This window comes from Fringilla coelebs, assembly GCF_963513975.1.
Source record: "Fringilla coelebs genome assembly, chromosome: 6".
In the NCBI taxonomy this organism is placed as follows: domain Eukaryota; kingdom Metazoa; phylum Chordata; class Aves; order Passeriformes; family Fringillidae; genus Fringilla; species Fringilla coelebs.
Genome location: NC_140034.1, coordinates 21419305 through 21437857, shown reverse-complemented (window position 1 = coordinate 21437857; position 18553 = coordinate 21419305). Strand labels below are relative to the sequence as shown.

General features: G+C 39.2%; 1 protein-coding gene across 6 annotated transcripts in view; it reads left to right on the top strand.

The window, feature by feature from the left end:
* NRXN3 (neurexin 3) overlaps nt 1-18553 on the top strand; it is a gene marked incomplete at both ends in the record, with an annotated part of 894988 nt that overhangs the window by 282360 nt on the left and 594075 nt on the right. For 3 of the 6 annotated variants that reach the window (XM_084208337.1, XM_084208338.1, XM_084208339.1), the window contains one exon: nt 2353-2379. The exons of the other annotated variants lie outside the window; for them this stretch is intronic. In XM_084208337.1, the coding sequence (XP_084064463.1) occupies nt 2353-2379 (27 nt within the window). The remainder of the gene's footprint in view (nt 1-2352; nt 2380-18553) is intronic. 6 annotated transcript variants of the gene reach the window in all.

The window sequence follows — 18553 nt, the reverse complement described above, 5'->3', positions numbered from 1 at the left end:
TTCTGTCTGGCTCCCAATTGCATGGCATTGCAGACTTTATGCTCACAGTCTGGAGATGTACTAGTGCCGTGTCAGGGCACTGGTCAGGGCAGCCCTCTCAGTGGCCTGGACCTTCATCCTTTGAAATAGGAGTCTTGCAGCCAAGAGAAGGCCTACTCTGGTTTTCAGTTTGAAACATCTATCCCTTCACCTGGAATAGTGTTTTAGCCTGAGGGTAGGCCCTAGGAAAAATGGTTATTTTGTATCACTGAAAAAATAAAACCAACGAAACAGAACTGCAGACATCAATAGCTCAAGAGTGATTTTAGTCTCTGATGAATGTTGTTGAGGACCAGCCATGTATGTTTCCCTTTCCAGCACAGTTGCTCTTTAGTCTGTATGAAATTCCCATGTTCCAGCTATAGCTCTCTTGGCCTCACTTGCCTGTGGTGAGACGTGGGTGTCTCTCTTGCTGTCGCTCTCCATCAGGTCAGAGAGGGAAGTTCCCCTGCATGTACTTCAGAGCTCCCTGTACCCCACCCAACTCCAAGGGATATGGCCACCACTGTACGGTGATCGTAGCAGTTGCTCCAGGGCTGTTTGCTCCCACTTTTCTGTTGCGGTTGACGACACATGACAAACCTAATCGCACAAAACCAAACCCAGATTTTCTCAGGAGAAGTTCTGCTTGAAAACAGACTCTCTCTGGCTATGTTACTTGTGATTGGTATGCCCCTGCTCATTACAACTCTTTATTTATTATTTATAGACTCTTGTTCTTTCCCCTCCTTCATTTTTTAAGAACTGAGTTTAGCTGCTGAAATAATTATCCTACATCTGTCTGAGAAAACATTAAATTGGTCCAGTTAAGAAGCAAACTGCATTATATTTCTCTGCCATTCTATATAATCTCCCTTGCTGGGCCATATCTCTGTAATCAATCTCTGTAATCAATACAACCATTCCTGGTGATCAAAGCTCTAGTTGTCCAGACAACGTGTTCACTGCATGGTGCTATTACTCACGGCCTTGATTTCCTGGAGAAGGCCAGCATAGCCCAAGATATGTAATAGCACTAATATGAAAGCTCTCGCCCATGTTAGACTCCACAGCACTGGATGTTCACAAGGCTGTAAATAAATGAAAGATCCTCTTATGGATCACATCCTGAGATATGCTGAGCATTAGTGTGTTGAAAGAGAGAAGCAATGCTCAGAAGCCCTCTAGCTCCGGCTCTCCTGCCTCAACTTGCTTTCTTTGTGGAGACTCCTCCGTTACCATTTATTAGATTCCACAAGCATAGCTCCATTTTTCTCTCCTTGTACCTCACTTCGTCCCTCCCTTGCCTGTGACCTCTGACCGAAGCAGGGCAGCAAAGGTTCCCAGACCTGCCACTTCACTGCCCGTTTCATCTTCTCCCTGAACGTTACGAACACCCCATTCAGCCTCGGCGTTCAGGCAGCAAGATGAGCTTGGGCTCTGAGGAACTGGCAGGGCTGGGCACCTTTGAAACACCTCCCCATTCTCCCTGCCAAGCCCAAAAAAAAGTATTCCCAACCTCTAGAAGTAGCTGAAATCTGGGCTGGGCGTTCGTGCGGTTAGCTGTTTGCAAGTGGCCATTTTATGGTAGGACACAAGTGGGCACTATGTTAACCCTTTCCTCGCCTGAGCGGACAGCGTCAAATGTGTCTGTGCACATGTTAAAAAATGTTTTGGGCTAGCTTTGGGGAAATTAGAAGAGGGTCTGTCTTTGGGAGAGCTGGAAAGGGTTAAATATTGCACCAAAAGATCTCATAGGCTGATTTTACAGGTATTCTCTGTTGACAGATGGTGTATTTATGCAATAACAGTACAAATTAATTTAAAAGAAACCAAGTGTAAAGGTTCGCTTTGAGCTTCAAGCTTCTTAGAGAAATTGCTAAAGGTCTCTAATAAGCAAAATGACACTTGAGTATGACTTGTGTCTTGAGGGAGATTTTTGTGCCTTAATTACAACTTTTTAAATTGTAATTCATATCAAGTCATGGTCTGGAGTGGAAGACTCTCTTAGATTTGTAGGTTCCTATAAAAAGAAAAGAACTTTCTGTATCAACATGTGGCTATGTATGTATATTGGTATATTTCTCTATACATATATGTATATATATATGTATATGTATATATATATATATATTTATGTAACAGATATTTACATAGAATATACTGTACATATACACCCACTCCTGAACTTGTACAGACTGTGTATAAATATAAAATGGCCACATCTCTTTGCGTGTGTCTGTCCCCGGAAGGGTGGACTGATTGTTTTTGGATGTCTGCAGCTGTTACCTTGAAGGATGCAATTTCATCTTTCATTTATTTTTCCCCATCTAGACTGTATCAGGATAAACTGTAACGCCAGTAAGTTTTCCCTCAAGTTTCATTTTGTTCTCTTTCTATATATATTAAAATAACTTTATTTTCTTTGCTGTTTTATAAGCTGTTTTTCTTTTCTTTTTTTCTTTTATTTTTCTTTTCTTTAAAAAAATCTTTTGAAATTGAAGGGTTTGGGTGGGATATAAAGCTGGAGAGGGAGGAGGGAAGACTTTAAGGTGATTGTATGTGGAAAATTTTGTATTAGGTTTCTCCAAGGAGGAGATGAACTGTTATTTCATAGCTTTGCAGAAGAGCACCTCAGGAACCTGATGAGCTGATATTATATTTCACTGGTAACCTATTGTCTATATGAAAACTTTTAAGGAACCACATAAGAATAACAGGTACTGTATGCACTTCTCCACTACAAAAAGGCAGGCATATTTAAAAACAAAGAAAACAAGCTTCAAACTCTTGCTTTATCACAGACTGGTGACAACCTAACATTATATTTATTCAAAGTTATTTTTTATTTGGGCATAGAATAAAGAAAAATTAGATTTTACATTTAGAGTATATTATATATATATGCCATATATATATGGCATTTGCCATTCTTAGGTTTCTATAAGAAATTCCATCTGAACCTCTGGGTCACCTAAAATTCTTTTCAGTACACAGAAGTAGGGAGGATGGATTCTAAAATTTCTGTGAAAAATAATAGTGCAAGATCATATCCATTTCTAGACTGACTGAGCAAGCCAAATCTTTTGTGTTCTACTTCAAAGAGCTGATCAAACTTGATGTAGACATTAAAGTAAAAAGCATTCCCCAAACACTGGTGTTATTTAGCTCTCAAGTGTGCTTTGAGGCTTATCTTAACTTGTTACCAGCTTCCTGAATGTCCTCTGTGTTAGATTTATGTAGAAGTATTTATGAAGGGCAAATGCCAGCTGATTGAGTCCCTAATTTGCACAAAAGTGTGAGCAATTAGTTGTTTGTTCTTGGGAAGTGGTCCCTGGGAGCCTGTAGCTGGGGAGAAGCCCTGATATGCCATAGAAGCTTGTTTATGATAATTTACTTTATTTCAACTATTAAATTGTTATCTCAGCCCACATGTTTTACCTTTTTCTGATTTTCCTTCTCATCCCACTGATGGGAGGAGGGGTGTAAACAAGCAGCTGCATGGTGCTTATTTATTGTATGGGATTAAACTGCTACAAGTGGGATTAGTCAGTGTATGACTCAAATCTTGAAAGATCTTGTTGAATTCCTTTTGTTCTTCGGAATTTTCACACTAAATTTCAAGATAGAATGTGCAATAGGAAAAAGTGTCTTGAATGTGGTAGCTGAGATTGCCAGATTTTACACAGCAGTGGTGAGGACATTTACATAAAAATAGGATCTTTTACTTCCTAAGAGTTCATATGCTCTTGCTGCTTAGCCATCTGTAACTCCATCAAAGCACTTGCCCCATAGCTCTTCTTTATGTTTGTCATTTGAGGATCCATTTCCTCTGGTACTGGACAACAATCTGATGCTGTCAACATCAACTTTTGATGACAGCTGCCTGTTAAAGTTTAGCTATAGAAGGCTATCTTCAGGTGGGAAATCAGCTTTAGTAGCAAGTTACAATCATCTGGTTTTTATGCAAATAAAAAGCTAGCACTAATTGGAAGAAATATTCGGGGAAAAAAGCAAGGAAAAAAGAGAGGAAAAAGAGAATCATATAATGAAAGCAGTGGAAAGACAGTTAGAATTCTGTGTTTTTGTTAGTTTCCCCATAAGCCTCAAAACATCTTGAATCATTTTGCTACCATGCATTTTTAATAGTTGAGCCTGTTGCATTTTTAAATACAGTCTTCCCCGAAGGTTTAGATCTGTTTCTCTATTTAAAACACATTGGATCTTACTAATTTATTTTTCATGATGCTTTGCTGAAAACAAATGTCTTTACTTTAGTCCCTCTAGTACATTGGTTTTTTTGCTGCCTGTTGCAATAACTCAGGTCATCTGTCCTGTTTCCTAGAAGGGAACCTGCTGGGGATTGATGAAAACTGTACCCTTGAATGAATAAAATATGGTTAGGCAGAAGCAGACCGAATATCACTGCAAGCATTCCTGCAGGCACACTGACATTTACTTGTGCAGAGGGAGTTATCCACATACAGATATGTCTGCCAGGGTCTGTTGAAATGAGCAGAAGTGTTTTAAGGTAACTTGACAAATGGGCTTCCCAGCAGTTGAAGAGTTTCAGGTCAAGCAGTCGCCACTGGTAACTGAATAGAAGGGACCCAGTGCATGGTTCTAAAGGTAAACAGAGCTGTACTTTTGGGGTTTTGTGGAACATGTAGCTTTAAGAGCCCACTATTTCAAGCATTGAAGCTCATGCTGTTTGAGAGGAATCTTGCATATTCTCCCAGGTAAGCATTTATACTTGCTCTTAATTTTCATTTAAAAGATTGAGGGTTTTTTCTCATGTATTTTTGGGCTATTTTATATCTGATGCAAAATATTGTTTTCCACAGTTTCATCTTACCTTCTCTCTGTGTTTCATAATTGTTGTATTTCAGCTTTTTACTGTCTCTGTACTTATTTTAATACTCATCTCATCCTTTCCTTTCACTCTTGAAGATACCTAAACTGAGCTTTTCTGTTTCTGCACATTTAGAAGACCCAACAATGCTTTTGCTCACACATGTGGAGCTGTATAGTAATTCTTTTTTTTCCTGAGTGTGAAATCAGCACAACCAAAAGCAAGACCAGGATCTCCAAATAAACTGTGTGAATAAACTGCAGTGAACGATTCCTCAACATAATGCAGACATAATGGATAGCGCAATTTGTTGGTTGGATTCATGGGGAGAATAGGTATATAAATAGAAGTCTCTTGCATTTTTGCCTACATGCATTTTTTTAAATAGGATTTCCTAGGGAAATGGTCCCTGTCCTGTAAACTGTTTACTGAAATGCATTGTTCACTTTGAAGAAAGTTGAAGTTGTGATAATTTTGTAGTTTGGGTCGTGTCTGGTGCTCTGATTTTCCTTCATTTTTTCAAAGGTATCTAGTCCTTAATTTCATTGTTCCATATCCAGTGACCCCATTTCATATCAGATTAGGTGTTGAGAGTTTTCAGCATTCTACTCAGTATTAAGTGTGGAGGACACAGCTGTGTGTGCTATAGATGTGTTAGATTTTGGAGGTGTTCTCACTCTGTATTCTTTTTTGGATACTACTCTTGGTCTAGTTGTCTCTCCTCACAAGCCTTTTATGTGGTGTGTCATTATTCAGTCACATACTTTGACACTAATACAGTGAGAGATCTGCTAAAAGTAGCTCCTTGGGACAGTGAACACCTCTGTCTTATTGCTTGTTATTTCATAATAAGGCCTTTTCTTCTCACTAAAGCTTGCCAGACAAGCCATCATCTATTTTCATGTCACTTTTGATGCTTCAAAACTTCCATATCTTCTTCTTTTACCTGCTGCTAAAAGCATTAATGGAGGGGCATAAAAAAATCAGTCTAATCACTACTACACAGTTGATTCTGTGTTTCTATGAGGTCTCACATTTAACATGCTGTTTGAAATCCAAAATTTTTTGACAATAATGACAGCTGGAATATGTTTGGTTCTCCTGTTTCAGTTGCCATGCTTACTGTATTTAGTCCCTTATTCAGTGCAATGTTAATGATTCATTTTATTAAGTGCCACTCTAACAACAAAATATGAATCTATGATGTGTAACTTTCTGGGAGAGGTTTAAAGTTCTTTTTTCTATATCATCATAAGTAAATAGGAAGCTGTGCTAACTCTAATCAAAATATTGTAAAACCAAGTGCACTTACCCAATTCCTAGTTATATTGCTGTCATTTTAATAAAATCTTAATAGTAGCCTAACAAGAAAACATTCTTTTGAAAGTGAAGCAGTATGATTAAACATACACATCATATTTGTGACTGTAGTATCTCCTAGCTCCATTTAAACATAATCAGGAAGAAATGAATACTTGTGCAGCCTGAAAAGCGTCAAGTTGATAGTATGTCATATTGTAGTGGTGAAAGCAAAGCTGGTGTCTGTCTGTAGCATCTGCACAGCTCAGCTGAGAATGATTTCATCTTTCAGCAGTCTCACACTTGGGGTGCTGGTCTGGCTTTGTGCTGCTGCCACACCACAGTGCAGGAGAAAAGGGAGCAAGCCTGTCTTTGGAAGACTTCTTCTGTCAGGGGATCAACAGCAATCCTCCCAGATATTTGTTAGATGGCAAGATAAGAGTTCTGTTAGAGGAGAACCTGCTAGATCCAACAGCCCCAGGGAGGTGAGGCTACTGCTACTGTTTCCTCCCAGGTTCTGTTTGTAGCCAGCTGAAGATGTGTTCTTGGCAGGCCCATTGCTAGAGTTCACATGCTTGCTCGCAGACCTGCATTCTTTCCAGTCTTTCCTGGCACTGTGAACATCTGGGCCTGCTGCCCCCCTGGTCTGACTCCAGTTGCAGCACTCATAGCCCCATAGACCCTCATGCACACAGAATAAAAGGCTCTCAGCCAGGAAAGACATAGAAAGGAATTTAATAAGAAGACAGGACAGGCTGTACTGATCCGATAAAAATACTCGTCAGCAACTATTTACATGCCAAGCCCTTTTTATACCCTTACCTCTATTTCCCCACCCTTGCTCTTCCCAAAATCACCTAAACTCACTTTTTGTGCCTTTGGCTTCTCCCCTACACATCCCATGGTAAGTCTGTCTGACCCCAAGCTGCTTTTCCCCACCATCACGTATGTCCCACCCTATGCAGCAATCCCCATAATCCAAAAGGTGATATCAAGAGTTGGTCCAGCTATCATAAAGTGATGAGTGGCATGCTGGGGCACTGGAACCAATGGCTCTGCTGGAACAGCCCTGGGACAGCCCTGGGAAGGTTTTCATTGCTCAGGAGTCCGTGATTTGTGCTCCCACCTCATGCTGTGCCCCATGCTCCTCTGGCCTTGTGTGTATGGACCTCTGCTGGGCTGATGGCCCTGGATATAACTCAGGGAGATATTATTTGTGCTCCCCCTCCCGTTGCTGTCTCTTTGAGTTCCTTTATGGATGTGGAGATGAGCTTTATTTCATAATGCAACAAATTCATCTTCTCTGTGGCAACTACTAAAAAGTGACCTCTTTTGTCTCAGAGGTTCTTGATTCAAGCCCATTTCAAGTCTCCAGTGGCAAAAATACCCTCTTGACTTAATGTTGTAGTTTAGGAATGGTATTCTTCAATTTAGTAGTTCCACTGAAAAGAAAACCATGAGCTGCACACCCCTCCTCCCCTTCAGTGGGAGACAAAAGGCAGAGATAAGTTAAGAACCAGTTTATTGGAATCATCCATGAGATAAGTAAATGAACAGCAACAATACCAGTAAGGACAAACGTACAAAGAAAGGGTGATTTGCATGCAAAATGCCCGCCAAGCCTGGGACAATGAAAACAATGGCAGGCAGTGCCTCCGCCCACCAGGCTTTCCCCAGGACCAGAAAGGAATTCTCTTTCTTTTCTGGAAAAGAGAAAGAGGGTCCTCTTCCCTGCCCTGGCCATGTTAGGACCCTGGCCATGCCCACACAGCTCCAGGCTCTCCACCCTCATGGCTGCTGCAAAAAATTAACCCCGTCCATAACCCAAACCAGGACACGTTTTCCAACTCAGAGGTTGTTTGGTATCCCTGCAAAGTGCAGTAGTGCTTCTGAGCTTGTTTTACAAAGATAGCAGCAGAACCCATGCAATTATCAGTTGCAGTGGAGAGGATAAGTTCCTTTTTAGGCTGAGTTCCACATGGACATCTTCCATCTGGGTGAGAGGAAATGTAAAGCACATATGAGAAACTGCTCCACTTCAAGGATGTCTAGACAATATGTCTTCTGTAGATTACATTGCGTAATTAGTTGCCAGAACATCCACTTTTTTTTTTTTAATTCCGAGAACATTGGCACAAAACTGAAAAACTCATGCCTCAGGATCTAGGAGGAAGTGAGTATTTTATATATTATTAATTTTGTTTGCGAACAACCCAGAGAGAGCATCTCTAATGAGGCTCTAAATAGTTATAAAGAAAAATACAAAAATAAATCAGCACAAGCACTGCTTGCTATGGTGGATGCCACCTGTTCTGTAAATTTAAGGCCAAATCAGTTAACTTTAAGGATGAGTGGATGTTGGATAAGGACTGACTGCTCAAGCGGTACTAGTGATTGCCATTATTGGGGGTAGAATATTGGGTTAATGAGCACAGGCTTTTTACAGTGTCTTTAATCCTCCTCATCCAGACAGTGCCATGAAGATTAAGGTTTTGCTGTGGCATAATTGATTTGAGCAATCCTAAACTGCGGTTTGCTGTATCACAAGGTCCCTGAATCCCAGGATGTTTCATCAGGGGCCGTAGGTGTAGGCTACAAACACAAATCTGTGTTTGCTAGAATTCAGCCATGCCCAGCTGTTAGTTAACAGCAGTCAGCCCTCATCTTCCAGCTAATACTGTCCCTTTGAAAGTCTCAGTTCTGAGTCTTTGGTTCCAGAATGCAGGGGGAGACAGGCCATCAGTATGGAGGGATGGCAATGATCAAAGCAGAGCTTGGCAGAATGTGTTCTGCATTATTGTTACCTAAATTGCTGTGATGTGACCCAAGAAGAAAGAAAACTAACCTTGGAAACTCAGCAGTCATCTGTCAGGAATCAATGACCCACTTTGGGAAAACAGCTCTTCTGGTTTACTGGCTATCATTCCTATCCCAGCAGCTTTTCTTGATTCCTTTTGACTTTTGAAAAGATTGTGTTTGTGGCACATTTGCATATATATATATATTTATATATATAATTTTCAGTTCCTTTAGCCTCTCACCCCTTCTGTGGGATTATAACTAAAAAAGAGAGCTGTTTTGAAGGTCAAAACAAATGATCAAATGATATTAATCATCCTCTCAGTCACTAAAATAGATACCATTACTTAACATTATAAATGTTAATTAAGTATTGGGATCCTGGATGCTATAACAAATATCATGAAAAATGAAAAGTTTGAGGTAGGGTTTTTTTTTAAATTTAATTTTTAGAGTAGAAACATACTGTTGGTGAAGCTTGGAGTAACCAAAGAAGAAGGCTTGTGATGCTAGGTTTTGTTTAATGATTCATTGAATTAACTAATTGTGGTCAGCAACATTTCTCTCTTATTCACCAGCGATTATATTTTCAGCCTTCTTTCTCATGTCTGGGGAAAACAGTCTTATTTCCTTTTTTTCCTTTTTGATTGCAATATTTGCAGGATTTCTGCCAGGATGCCTTGGGGGGAAAAAAAGGCTTTGATAGAAAAACGTGTAAGCACCTCAATTTGTTATTTTGACCACTTTCTTTGTATAAATTGATTTGTGTTCTTTTCACATCAGCTGTCATCACTTGCACTTTCCTCAATGTTTTGGTTTAACCCCTGTAGGTGGTTAAGAAGCACACAGCTGCTCTCTCACTCTCTGCCTGCCTGTGTATTATCAACACTGTTTTGCTTGCAAATCCAAACATGGCACCATGAGTGTTGCTCTAAAGAAAATTAACTCCCTCTCAGCCAGAGCAAGTACACTCAGGAAGAGAACATACCCTCGAAAGCTTGTGAACATTTTGATATAGAACTTAAAAAGGCAATGCTTTTGCTGCCATACAGTGAAATAGATGGCTAAAGGTAGACTGAAACAATGTAATTTATGGTGTCCAGCCATCAAGTATTTGGTAATTTCTTTTTCCTTTTCACTTATTTTCTTTTTCTACACAAGGCCCTAAGTTTGGGCAAAATTAGTGTGTGAGAGGTAGCACCAGGGAGCTGTGTAGGAGCATGAAAGATGTTGTTTCCAGGATTAAGATGTCAGGCTGTTTATTATCTTAAAATCAAATAGTGGCTGCATTAGGACTTTAGTATTGGCTACTCTTTCCATGAATGGTGAGAGGGTTGATAATAGAGAAAAATTGCCTTTCCACAGCTGAGAGGTTTTTTCCAGGTTTAACAATCCTCACCCATCCCACCTCTTTCAGCAGTGACTGCTACTGTCCTGCCACTCTGATCCAATCACATTACCTGTATTTTCCACTGCTGAACTGGTTTGTCTGGCGAAAAGGGAATTGCTCCTAGAAAATCCCTCTCTGGGAGCAGAGAACTGTAGCTTTACACAGGAGTAAGAAGTTCACTTAAAAAGTATCCATTGATGCTTCTGTGCTTAAATATTGTTTGCTAAGAAGTGAGCTGGGAAGGGTGAGCTGCAGATTTGTGGTCTGCCTCTGGAAGAAGCAGCTTAGAAATGTTTACTGTTAGTGCAGTGAGTCGTGGAGAACAAGAACCCTTTTTCTCCCAGAGAGGGTCTTGCTTGGTGTATGGTGCATATGGCAAGCTTGCATTGCTGCTGCATCCCTGGAAATGTGCTCCTAGCAAAGCTTTCAGCAGTGATGTTTTCAATGTCTTATCTTCTGCTCCTTTCAAAAAAAAGGTGATTCTTGAGATTTCGGGGCCAAGAAGACAGTAGTTGCCTTCTTGCTTCTTTTGTGCAAAGGGGGTACAATATTTGGGAAGCCTTGATGGCAGAAGAAACCTGGCCAAGATGCCACAGATGTGTCTGATCATGGTGAAGATTCATTATATCATCATAAATCATTCTCTACCTAGCGGAAAATGCAATATGCTGAGCATTTTCATTCTGAATGTGGAAAGTTAGAAAGCCTGAGAGAAGTTCTCAAGTAATTTTCCCAGTAAAATTTCTTTTTGATTTGTGTCACTTCAGTGATTTCTATATTAAACAGTCATGTGAGCTCACTTCATTATGGAAAAATAACTTCTTCCTTTTGGTGAATTTCCCAGTGTCCAGGCATGACTGTGAACTGGAAATCAAATCACCAAGTAGAGTTTTAATCATGTAGGGATATTTTTTAATTTTTGTTTGCTCACTAAATTGGAGTACAGAATCACCAGAAAGCTTAAAACAAAATAGGGAAGTTATGCTAATTACCTGTTGATGAAAGAGTAGGTTCAGATAAGGATTTAATTGTACATTAATAAACTGCTAGCATGATGACATAATTTGGATTAGTGTGTTTTCTGTTCCTCTTTTTCTTGTAGGGGAATCTTCTTTGAAATTATTCAGCCCACTGTTTTGAACTGGTAGGGAAAAGAAGAAATGTAACTGGTGTTGCTTTTGACTCATAAGAGCATCTTTCAGGTTTCAAGCTGTTGCTAGTTTACCAAGCTGTTAAACAAAGCACTTAAACAACTTAAAGTTGCAGTCTTCCATCTAGCATGGTTCTCCTCCTGAATTTTTGGAGTTCAGTTCTTAGCTTCAAGAGGAGGTACAGAATTTTCCAAAATTTTCTGCTCTAAGCAAAACCACAAGCCTTTCTTACCTGAGTTGGGGAAAGATTTCATAGGTTTGATATTTCACAGTCCCAAATCCAAGTCCATTTGCATTTCTTCAAACAGGAGATCCAGATATTGAACAGATTCCCTACATTGCAGTTGTCATGTCTAATGGTACAGGTTCTAATTTGAACAAAGTGGCTTTGCACATTCAGTACAAGAGAAGAAACTGCTTGGTGCAGATGTGGCTGGAATGTCATCATTCCTTTTTAAAGACAGAAATAATATAAAAATGTTTTAATTTAAAGATGCCCCTGGTAAGAGCTATAGATATGTGAGAGGTTTTTTTCCTTGTAGGCTAGTAAGGAGTGTTTGTAGGATAGTGAATGAAGCCAGGAGGTTATAAGGCCTCCTACAGATTAAATAGTCATTGCTGCTAATATATGGCCAGTTCTACTGTGAAAGATGGCATCAAAGATTGTCTGGCAACTCTGAACTTTAATGTAGGATGGTAGAAGCATATTTGTAGAGGACCACAGAGATTTTTAGAGGTCAGTACCCAGTTGGCCAAACCATACGCTAGTAGTTACTATTATACTGTAACTTTAATTGCATATACCCCATCACATTGTTACTGTAGCCTATTCTGCCACCAAATTGCATTCTCCCATGAAAATACAGATCATAGTTCTAGAATTGCCATAATATTGATGCCAAAAGTGTGGATAATATTGCCTCTTTTTTTTTTTTTTTTTGCGATGGACAGAAACTAGCCTCATTTAGTTCTGTGCTTTCTTGTATTAGAAAGAATGAAAGATTGTTACTTGCAATTTATTATATTTCTGCTTAGGATAATTTTAGGTTAAAGGAAACCTGCTTCCTAAATTATCATTGCCACTGAAAGCAGCACAAACAAAATTGACCACTTCTTGTTGTAATAAAGATTTATAATATTTCACTCACTAGTCACACTTTGATTTATTTCAAGCATAATAAAATGCAACAGAGAAGGTGGAGCAGCATAAAAACATTTAAAAATGCAGAACCTTTTTCTTTCTCTTCTTTTTTTTTCTGCAGCACAACAGTATTTTTCAGGGAATGCTGTATCCAGCAGGGCTGTATAGAAAGAATCATGTCTTGTGTGTGTGTGCTTATGCTGGGAATGCCAGTACCCAGTTCAAGCAAACTTTCCTGACTGGTGTACTCCATGTGTGTCTTGGAGAGGGGTCTGAGCACCATCTCGTGGTGCAGCTGGAGATTTTGTAGTCTCCTCTCAGTTCATGTGCTGAGAAACTTACATACATCTCCAAAGTGATGTCATCATTTTGTGTTTGCTATGTTATTGTTTTCTGCCTGTGAAAGGGTTGAAGGTATGCTCACAGTGCTTTGTAGAAAGCAACAAAGATGAAGATTCTGTTCACAGAATCAGAACTGTGTGAGACTTGAATGCAAACAGGTGCTTGACAGTAGCACTGGGCTGCCATATCTTTTATGCTCTGTAGGAAGCAAGTGACTCTGGCAAAGCATGGACTGTGCCATAAGCCAGCACTGATCAGCCCAGCAAACAACTGTGTGCTCTGCTTCCTTGGAGTTACTTCTTTTTGCCTCAGATGAAAACAGCTGATGCCATGCAGCTGAAGCTTTGTGCCTTAAATACTATAAACCCAAAAATGGAGACTGAGGGGACAGACAGGCCATAGCAGAAACTACTGTCCTGTGTCTCTGACAGCTGCACCAAATCTGGTCATCCTAACTCCAGTATTCTTTCCTAGAGATCACATCCACATGCTGTGGATACTGTACTGCATTTCAAACATTTGTTTCTGCCATCTGCATCTGATTCCAAAAGTAGGGTTCAGGAAAGCTAGTGATATCTAAGACCAGGCTTGATGTAATAAGAAAAGTATGCATGAATAAGTACGTACAGAATGTCCTTAATAAAATATATCAGTGAGGATACCTATAGAAATGTTTAATACCTCCTGAGATTGGAAATTTTGTAGAATACTTATGGAACTGAAGTGTTTTATAATAATTCATACAGAAATGTGGATAATCCTTCATAATAGGAGCAGCCAAGTGTGGATGTAGGTCAGCTAGGCTAAGAAGGTACAGAAAAATATTTATTAAACCCAGTCATATTGTCATAGCTGATATTCAGCCATTCCTAACTAGGCATGAATTCAGAAAGGAGTTTCCTTGATTAGGCTATAGAAACCCAGGGCAGCTTGCATACATGGAAGACATGATGTTGCTTTAAAGCCAAATCCTCAGCTGAAGCAGCTGGAACCTCTTTGAGAATTCTGAGTAGGAGTGATTAAACTTGAAGTCCATTTTAAGCTAATATTGGAACTGCATCTGATGTTCATTTCATAACAAAACCCCCTGACTTGAAATTTCTACAAGATTTTTGTGATTTTCTTTACCATAAATTCAGTCTGATGCTTTTTGAGCTGAGCCAAGGTAAACTTGAAAAATAAGTGTGTTTCACCATTGCACAAAGAGTGACTCTGGTAAGGGAGCTATTGAAAAACAGGACAAAGCACTTGGGCTCTGAAATTTGTTTGGGGGGCCAAAGGGCTGGAGAATATTTCCTTTCAAATTGCAAAGTGTGAATGTGGAAGGTGCAGTGTGGGAAAATGTTACTGTGAATGAGAGCCAGCCACCTCCCTCACTATGGCTAATAGAAAAAGGAAAAGTAAAAGATATTTTCCTGTTTCAGGTAAACTTTGATGCATCATAAGGAAGTATTTCTTCCTTATTTTGATAGAGGTACTTTTCTGCTTTGTCCTTCCAAGCAAAGCCTTTTTGTCCAATTCACTCAAATGGAGTAAAAATACAAATCTATTCCTCTTCCTTGCATCACCTCTTATAGTTTTCAAATGTCAATTATTTCTGTATTGTAAGGAGAAAAGAGGCAGCTTTCTGTCATTCTGATTGCTGAAACTATGGTTTTCAGTAGTCCATTAGGAGGTTATTAAGATGTTTTTCTACTTTAGCTCTATTTTGCAGAGGTACTGAACGTAGTCAGCCGCTGTCAAATTTCACAGGATTTTAGATGTTCAGCATTTGTGAAGAATCAGATCATAAGGCCTTAAGAGATCTACCTCCAAATACTATGCGGAAATTTTCAGAACTGAAATTATGGCAAATGAGATGTTATGTATATTTTTTTCCTGTCATGAAGTAAATTAAGTAAATCCAAGTTCTTGGTACAGTTATGTCTTCATGTTGGGAAAGCTGTTACCTAATTGAAACACTGTGATCTGCATGATTTAGATCTGAGGATCTCAGTCACTCAGCTTTGAATGCAAAACTGTGTGTTTTAATGTATTACAGATTTACCTCTGGGGACCTGTATCATGTTGAGACTCCATGGGTAAACATGAACACGTTTTCATGTAAGGTTTCTGCTTTTGCTTTTTCTGATAGGACCAGAAATGGAACAGAAACATCACTTTCCTGAGAGCTTTGGGAATATACAAAAACTTTGAAATACCTGTAGAACTGCAGTTCTGAGAAAATAAAGAAGGGGTGTGTAGTAAAATATTTTAACCCACTTCCCTTCTCTTTCTTTTGTGGAGGAACAGTAACATAATCTGAAAATGGGCAAAGGCATTGCTTTATTTTGGCATCTCTTTTTTGTTCACACTACCGAAAGAATATTTGATTCTGTTTCATACTGAGTTAATATTTGAGCCTAAATTCAGAAGAGTTTTAAGCATTTTTTTATCTTAAGATTATTATACTGATGCTGATGATTTAGTACTTATGAGGCTGCAATAATGGTGGAATTACTGTCACCATGGAATTAGTGAAGGACAAAATGTGCAGAAGCCCATAATATCACTATGGGCTTTCAAACCTGCCCTAATATGATACTATTCTTCAAGCACTTCTGACTGTGATGGAAAGCTTTGTTGTAGCCATTCAACCCTGGTGCTACACTACAAGTTTTAGTAGAGAGGGAAACATAAGCAAAAAGAAAGATTATGCATTCTTGCTCACTCTTGTTTCCTTGCTGCACCAATAGTATATGGAGGGATCCAACTTCTACTTTTGCAAGAAGGATATGTGACTGAATTTATTGCCAGTGCACTTTTTGGAAACCTGCAGGCTGCATACGGATTGAAAGAAAAGCACTTAGCTGCTAACTACAAGTATACCTGAAATGGATCAGTTAGGGATAAAACACTGCCCATGAAATGTGAACACTGTTAATTGCATCACTGCTGAAATAAACCTCACATTCAGTCTCATGTGACAATAGGTTCAGACCTTTTGCTTCTAAGAGGCAGTCAGACTTCTGAAACTGTAGTAGATCCAGTGTAAATCCTGTACAGATTTTGCAAGGGTGGAGGAAAATCTAGGAAGAAATTTCCCAAGACTGTTGAAACCACATTTTAAAACTAGCACTTTCTGAAGAAAATTATCTGAAGTACCAACAAAACCACTGGTGTTCAATTTCTCTGGCTGCAAACACAGAGGTGAAACAAACTCAAACCCTAATTTCTAAGTATGAGAGACTGTAGGGAAGTTTGAGTCAGTTCTTATTGAGTGTAGAAAATCTCACAATGGAAGATCAGATGTGTTACATTGTTCTGCTTACTGTTAGTTTATAAGAATACTATTAGTGAACAGGTCAGGTCATAAAGGTTCATTGTGCTGTGGAACTGTTGATGTAAAGAGACAGATATTTCTAAATCACTTCAATCACCAGTCCACTGCCCCATTCTCTTCCTGTTTGGTTGGTCCAAACTTCAAACTTACTTTATTTGAGTATTGAGAATTCTATCTATGGCTTCTAGGATTTCCACAGTGGCTAGAGACAGGCCTAGCATCCCCATTCCTACCTCACTTCCACAGCCTTCTACTGTGGCCAGCTCTTGAGTGTTCACAGGCAAGAGACCAGAATACTTTGAAATTTTTGAAATATTTGAAAAAGATAAGGCAGTGTTGGTAGGCAAACTAATTTACATCCGTTTACATCCATTACCTGATTGCTACCTAATATCAGAGAATACCAGTATGTTGACATAGTGGGCAGGTAGTCTGTCCTTGCTTTAATAAAAACATCCTGTTGGTTCCCTCAGCACAGGTTAGTACTACTTCTGTTTTGATATTAAGTGCTTCAGGTCTGTATGAAGAAAAACCTAGTTTCAGTTCTTGCTGATAGGAATAATATCTATGTATGGATAGCCATATATTTTTACGGGATGGCTTAGAGACAGAATCTGCTCTGAAGATTTTATTGTCCAAATGTTTTCAAGGGTAAAAGGCATAGAGGGAGTGTATGGGCATTCATATTTAGACTAATGATTAAATTAAGCAGTATTTAGTTTGTTGACATAGTCAGTGAGGAGGACTAAGATGTTCCAGAGAATGGTTTGAAGCTGGAACCTAACTCAGCCTCCTCCAGTGGGCAGTTTGGACCCACCTTCACCTCCTGGTGATTGTCAGGAACATTGCCTGGTAGAGGCTTCTTAAATCACCATCACCTCCAAGTCCCCAGATAATAATAGTAATCATCATCATCATCATCATCATCATCTCTACATAACTCTGCAGTATCAAGACTCTGGGCAAGTAATTTATTTACCAGAATTTCATCTTTTCGGTGGTGTGCAGCTAATAACAGTGACCTTCTTGCTAGAAGGCTTTAGGAACTGAAGTAATGAATGTCTATAATAGCTTTAATATCATAAGTACAAAGGTATTGTGCAAACAAATTTAGTGCCTATGAAAGAATTGTGAATTTCTGTTTATTACCCATGAGATTACAGTAATAAGTGGCAGTATGATGGAATGTTTTCCAAAATGTTAAAGGCCACAATGCCTGGCTGGTTCATTTTGGTGGAATCACAGCAAGCAAATTTTTCTCTTTTATGTGTGGTAATTAGTTTACTGAAAGAAATCAAAGAAATCAAATCCATGGCTTATGTGTAATTTTAGATGTAGTTATTTAGATAGATATACCATCAATTCAATGAAAAATGCCACACCAATGGGAATAAAAAAGCCAGATTAAACTGCAATAAAGAAAAAAAAAGAGCAAGAAGAGACGGAAATATTTACAAAAAGAAGTGTGGCAATGTTTTATCCACATTAAGGGAGCACATTGAGGGAGATAGCTGTGTTTCTTACACCAGTGCCTTCATCTTCAGAAACAGTGTGAAATGATGAATCTGATTCTTAAACAACAATGAAACCAATGTTCAGTCTCCTGCATCAGCAATAACTGGACTGCTGTAAATGGGGTTAGTATGTGAGGGTTTATGGGCTTGGTATTTATGCACTGTACTTCACATTCAGTCATAATTTCCATTAAAAAGACAGAATAATTAGGCCAGGATGATGAGGTTGACATTAAGAAATTATACTGGCTTGCACATAATTGCATATCTCTCTCTGGATGGCTGCAGTATCTGCAGACTGGGTAACAGGTTACTTGCATTATGATGCTCTCCATATATGATGTTTTTCTTCTTTCATTACTGTACACCAGAACTAGATAGCTCCCTTACAGACCTGGCAAACTCTTAGTTGCTGTAGGAAGAAATACTAAAGCTAAAATTTGCTTGTGTGCTGAAGAATTATTGATTCTATAGATAAAAGCAAAGAGATGATGCTGACTCTGTGCCACGACAGTGTGATCTGTTTACCCTGTTAATGTTGTGATGAGTTTTATGTCAGTGTGTTTTCCCTCTGGCCCATGCACTGGGAAATGTCATTACAGCTGTGACTGAAGCTGTGCCTGTTGACATGGCTTTCTCTTTGCACTCATGGAAATGTCTAGAGCTGTGGCTCCTGTGGTTTACCTTGGTAAGTGGCAGAAAGTCACTGAAACACTGCTGGCACT